The sequence below is a fragment of the Penaeus japonicus genome, unplaced genomic scaffold, assembly GCF_977035675.1.
Source record: "Penaeus japonicus unplaced genomic scaffold, GWHDUDI00000001_assembly GWHDUDI00000009, whole genome shotgun sequence".
NCBI classification, from domain to species: Eukaryota; Metazoa; Arthropoda; class Malacostraca; order Decapoda; family Penaeidae; genus Penaeus; species Penaeus japonicus.
The window spans coordinates 35,645,711-35,650,710 of NW_028234411.1; the positions used below are offsets into that span (position 1 = coordinate 35,645,711).

General features: G+C 33.5%; 2 protein-coding genes across 6 annotated transcripts in view; both read left to right on the forward strand.

Annotated features, from left to right (window-relative positions):
• The window catches only part of LOC122260072 (nuclear envelope phosphatase-regulatory subunit 1), a 4,633-nt gene extending 1,567 nt beyond the window's left edge, over window positions 1-3,066 (forward strand). For all 3 annotated transcript variants that reach the window (XM_043027173.2, XM_043027172.2, XM_043027174.2), the window contains 4 exons: window positions 275-320; window positions 571-642; window positions 1,064-1,198; window positions 1,507-3,066. In XM_043027173.2, coding sequence (XP_042883107.2) covers window positions 293-320; window positions 571-642; window positions 1,064-1,198; window positions 1,507-1,652 — 381 coding nt within the window. In that variant the 5' untranslated portion in view covers window positions 275-292 and the 3' untranslated portion in view covers window positions 1,653-3,066. The remainder of the gene's footprint in view (window positions 1-274; window positions 321-570; window positions 643-1,063; window positions 1,199-1,506) is intronic.
• Window positions 3,067-4,330: 1,264 nt separating this feature from the next.
• The window catches only part of LOC122260070 (WD repeat-containing protein 91), a 12,814-nt gene continuing 12,144 nt past the window's right edge, over window positions 4,331-5,000 (forward strand). For all 3 annotated transcript variants that reach the window (XM_043027167.2, XM_043027168.2, XM_043027169.2), the window contains exon 1: window positions 4,331-4,468. In XM_043027167.2, coding sequence (XP_042883101.1) covers window positions 4,349-4,468 — 120 coding nt within the window. In that variant the 5' untranslated portion in view covers window positions 4,331-4,348. The remainder of the gene's footprint in view (window positions 4,469-5,000) is intronic.

Consider the following 5,000-nt stretch of genomic DNA (forward strand, 5'->3'; position numbering starts at 1 on the left):
CTTGGTAATGATGTATTATAATATGTTTCCTAATTCTCTTAATTAGTTTTTGTGTGCCACTTATGGGAACAAATCATGCAACTCTCTTTTTTTATATAAACTCTTAATAGATACCAAATTTAAGGTGTAGATTGTGTGCCCATTTGTGATATATATGGTAACAAAGTGCTTATTTTCAGGGTGTGTATTTTGGAATGTTTTATTCAGCTATATATACTTTAAACATATGCGTGTATGTGATTACTTGTCTCTATAATTATATATTTTTTTCCAGATAGTTTATAGAGCTAACATGTCACTTGAACAGACAGCTTGTGAAGGTAAGCTCATAACATTAAGGGTAGGACTTTGTGATGTTTTGCATTCATGTTATATTCTTCTCTCTTTTTTTTAAGTTCTTTTATTTCCTTTCTATAATTCTCATTTAGTTGTCAGTCCTTCATCTTTACCTTATTCCAGAATGATAAAATATTAGTAATTTTAATAATTGCAACATAGCTACTAAGAACATGGGGGTTCATTTGTCTTACACCCAACTAATTTCTATACCAATTAAATATTTGTTTTCAGATTTGAAAGCATTTGAGCGGCGTTTAACAGAGGTGATAACTAGGTTACAGCCTGCCACTGTAAGATGGAGAAGTAAGTAGTCACATAAGTTTTTATTTTGTGTCTTGCAATAACACTGACTTATTAGATTTTATGTGTTCTTCCTCCTTCTTGTCTTTGTCGTTAATCTTCCTCTTTCTTTTCCACTGTCTCCTTCCTCTCTTCCTATCTCCTCCACTTCTTCCTTGTTCTCTTCCTTATCTGTTTTCTCCTCTCTCTTCCAGTGTCTATCTCTTTTAAATGTTTTACCTGTCTGTTTGTTTCTATCTTTTTATCACATCTTTTATATCCACATGTCTTCTTTCTCCTTTTCAACCCCACATTTTGAGCTTCCATATTTCTATATCCATTTCCTTAGGAAACTATTATTTTCTCCTCATGTATTTACATGTTAAGTAACTGATTTTGACCCCATTTTCAGCAGTAATTACATGTAACTGAACTTGTATTTCAGTGGTCCTCATGATTGCCTCATTGAGCACAGCCTTTGGAGCGTATGTCTGGCTCACTGACCCTGTCACGCAAGATGCAACCTTCATGCAGTCACTTATCAACCACCTCTTCTTCACCTTTTCTGCATTTTCACTAGGTATGATTTTCTGCTGATTTTAGAGTGATCTTGCTGTGGAAGACATGTCTTTGTATAGACAGTTGGAAGGGAAAGATTTCTTTTGTTTATTGTAGTGTCCCAACTAAAGGTGTATGGATATGGTACTTATGTGGACCTTTCATAGTATCAAATTGAATTAATTTTATGTTAGTGATATTGTTTAAGGAATACTTTTAGTGGAGTTAGTAATTGTCATAATTGAAAGAAAACAACCTGGGTTACTTTCTGTTGTTTGCCAGGAAGGTTGTGATGATAATGTTTTTTTTATTTATTTTTTTTTATTTCAGTTTTGCTGTTCATAGTGGGGATCCACAAGAAGGTAGTTTTTCCTTCAGTCATCACTTCAAGAACTCGAATAGTTCTCACTGATTTCAACATGTCCTGCGATGACACTGGGAAACTTATCTTGAAGCCAAGACCAACCACCACTTGAGAATAATAGCCTTTAGGAAATTTTTACAATTGTATAACCATTTTCCAATTTATGCATTGCATCTGTATTTTGCAGATACAAGGATAGGAAGAATTTTGTGTACAGAAATTACCTTTAAGATAGAGAAGTATTTGATTGAAATGAATTTTTTTACAACAATTACTCAAGGAAAAGAGGTGTAGATTAGATTGGACAGCATAGATTATCCTGTGCTTTGTATTTTGGGATTAATGTGGTCCTTTGAAATAAAGAGAGGCTTTGTGGATAAGTTTCCATAGGAATTTACAGTATTAAATTTGAACATCAGTTAGCTAATTAACATCTCTTCACATTATAAAACAAAAGTCTGTCAGTGCAATATGGATGAGGAGAAGGAATTCTGTTTCATGAAAGTATGTTAGCTTAGTTATTCTAATAAGTCTTCTGTTTTGTCTTCTTTTTAATATGAGAGGCAACATAAATTTATTTATTGATTTTTATAGGAGAACCTTAATATAGACCAGTATTTATGATTGTACAAGTACAAATATTAATCAACAAGTGAACAGTTGAATACCATAGATATGGATAAAACATGTAATCTCCTAGTTTACATTTCATCTCAAAAAGGAACAAAGAGTAATTAGCTTTATTGTATTATTATTTGTGTACAATTTGATGCGTTCTTTGATTTGACAACCATTTGGAGCACTTTTATCATAAGGGACTTCCCATTCCTTAGTAATCAATGTCAAAGTCCTGAACCAACCTTTTCCCAAGAGCTTAGTGCTATCTTCCTTGTTACTTCTTTTTAAAGATATATCTCCTTCAGTGAGTATGATGCCTGTAGCCTTCTCTTTTTTTGCATTTCCAAGGCATCATGAAACCTATAATTAATGTAAGAAGGAAGAAAAGAGATGGAGAAAAGCAACAGAAAGCAAAACAAAAGGTGCTCACAGGTTTATTATCCTTTATTTATTTTCTTCTTTTTTAAGACTATCTATAGCTGATTATTGTGTTTATCTTCCAGTGCCAATTTTGTTCCACATGAGAGTTTTTAAAACACAGGTAACCAAGAAGTAACAATCCATACTCTTGCTTTTCAAACTTGAATAATGCATCTTGTTAAAGTGTATTAGAGGTATCATTATGTTATTGAAATACAAAGAATATTGCCATTGATTAACTATAGTGGAGCATAGTTCTGATATGGTGGAAAAAATGAATTCACTAAATTCAAGGATAAGTCAGCAACAAAAGTTGACATAGATTTTTAAGGGAGACCGCAGGTTAGTTTGACCTTAGTTTAAAAAAAGTTCAATATATGTTTTACATCTTGCAAGGATAATGAAAAGAGTAGGTAAAACAATAAAAATACATATAATGAAAAGAATGTAGCAGTTATAACAATAAAAATACATATAAAGTGAATAAACTCATTATTTATCCTTGATATTAAATTTGATTTCTATTTGGGCTTGCATGCAGTTTTTATCACCAATACATTTTGAACAAGATATCTTCCAGAGTTATTAGTCCAATTGCTTCATTCCCCCCAGAAATATCCACACAAATCCCATGAACCCCCCAAAATCTGGAATTCTATTTTATTCTGTAAAAAGTTGTAGCTATTCATTTAATACCATTGGTCTTTTGGTGCTGAATTTGGTGTAGTTTGTGCACATCTGTTGAGGTAGGATGATCATGGTGCTGGATTAGAGATGCATGTTAAGATCATTGTTTCATTGGAATCCGATACTGTGCATTATAATTGTTTAAGAAAATAACTCTTTCAAAGAATGATGTTGAAATAAATGTGGATTTTGGTTTAAAGATTCAAGTTCTAATATTACTGATGACATTTAACTGGTATTGAATATATGAGATCAAACTTTTGGCATGACTGAGAAAGAAACCGTCAAGTTAAAATGATTTATTCAACCATTCTGGAATTTATTTTACAGATCATATACATTTTGCAATAATTGAACAACTGGATAAGATTCTTCATGACATTAAAGGTTGTTTTATAAAAATAAATGGGTCAGGATTTAGTAATGTAAAAGCAAATCTAAAGTATTGTATTTTGCCTGGCTGTGGTATGATAAGAAAGTAAATATTTATTGTAGTACATTGAGGTCTGTGGACCATATATTTAAAAACAAATTACTGTTTTGAAGATCAACAGCTCCAAGAGTAGACCTAAAAATGCCGTCAAATAGTAGACTTAACAAACCACCCTACACAAACACTTGCACAAACAAACAATTGATAATTATACACGAATATGTGAATAACTACACAAGCAGACTCGCTCACTAAACAAATATACTTGTAAACAACCATTTAACCAAAAACAAAGACATATTTGTATACAACCAGTAAACAAAACAAAATTTAAGACATGCTTGTAAACAACCAATAAACACAGACACGCAAAAGGTACACTGAAAGATGATACTCGCTTACATGCAAAAAACAGACACACATAACCGCGGATACAAACCAACAGACGCATGACACAGAAGAGCTGTATCAAAGTAGGAAACCCTAATATAAACCATAAAACAATCGCATACAACCAAACGCCTCAAAAAAAGAGACTTCCATACAACCAAACACAAACAGACTCGCCCCCCTATCCCCCCCTCCAGCCTCCGCCCCCTCCCTCCCCCCGCCCCTCCGTCCCCGGACCCCGATCAGCTGAGCGAGTAAACATGTCTCACATCCAGTACCTTGACGAGCTGGTTAAGGAATATCTGCTTTTCAGGGGCTTCAGTCAGACTCTTCGGTCGCTGGACAACGAACTCAAGATCGACAAGGATAAAGGTTTCAGAGTAAGTTGGAGAATTAGCGGAGAATTAGGGAGATATAGAGATTCTGTGAAAGAAATATGAGAGGTGTTATGTCTGCCCTGTCATTCATAACAAATTCACGCTCCCGTGACCTGACAGACCTTGGTGTTATTACTATCTCCTGATGCTCTCTTTATTTATATACTTTTCAATAATTTTGCGTCAAATATCTATTATCTGGCACAACGCTTGTCTAAGGTTTGTTGTTATAGAGACGGTAATCAATGATGTTCAAATCCAGTAATAACATTTTTTGCACTGAATCTTGCTCAGACTTCAGTTCTTTACTTATATGGTTAAATTAGGTTTGTTTTTTGTTTTGGGAACAGTATTAATGTTTTGATTCTGTAAGACAGAACTTTGTAGAAAAAAGTACACAGTTTGAAGTTTTCAAGAATAGGAATATTATAACAAAATGAAAATCCAGATATTGAAAGTCAGAGTAAAGATATGCGTCCACTTCCACATCTGCATTTGTTTCTGCTTCTGCATAAGCATTCAAGCCCACACCCAT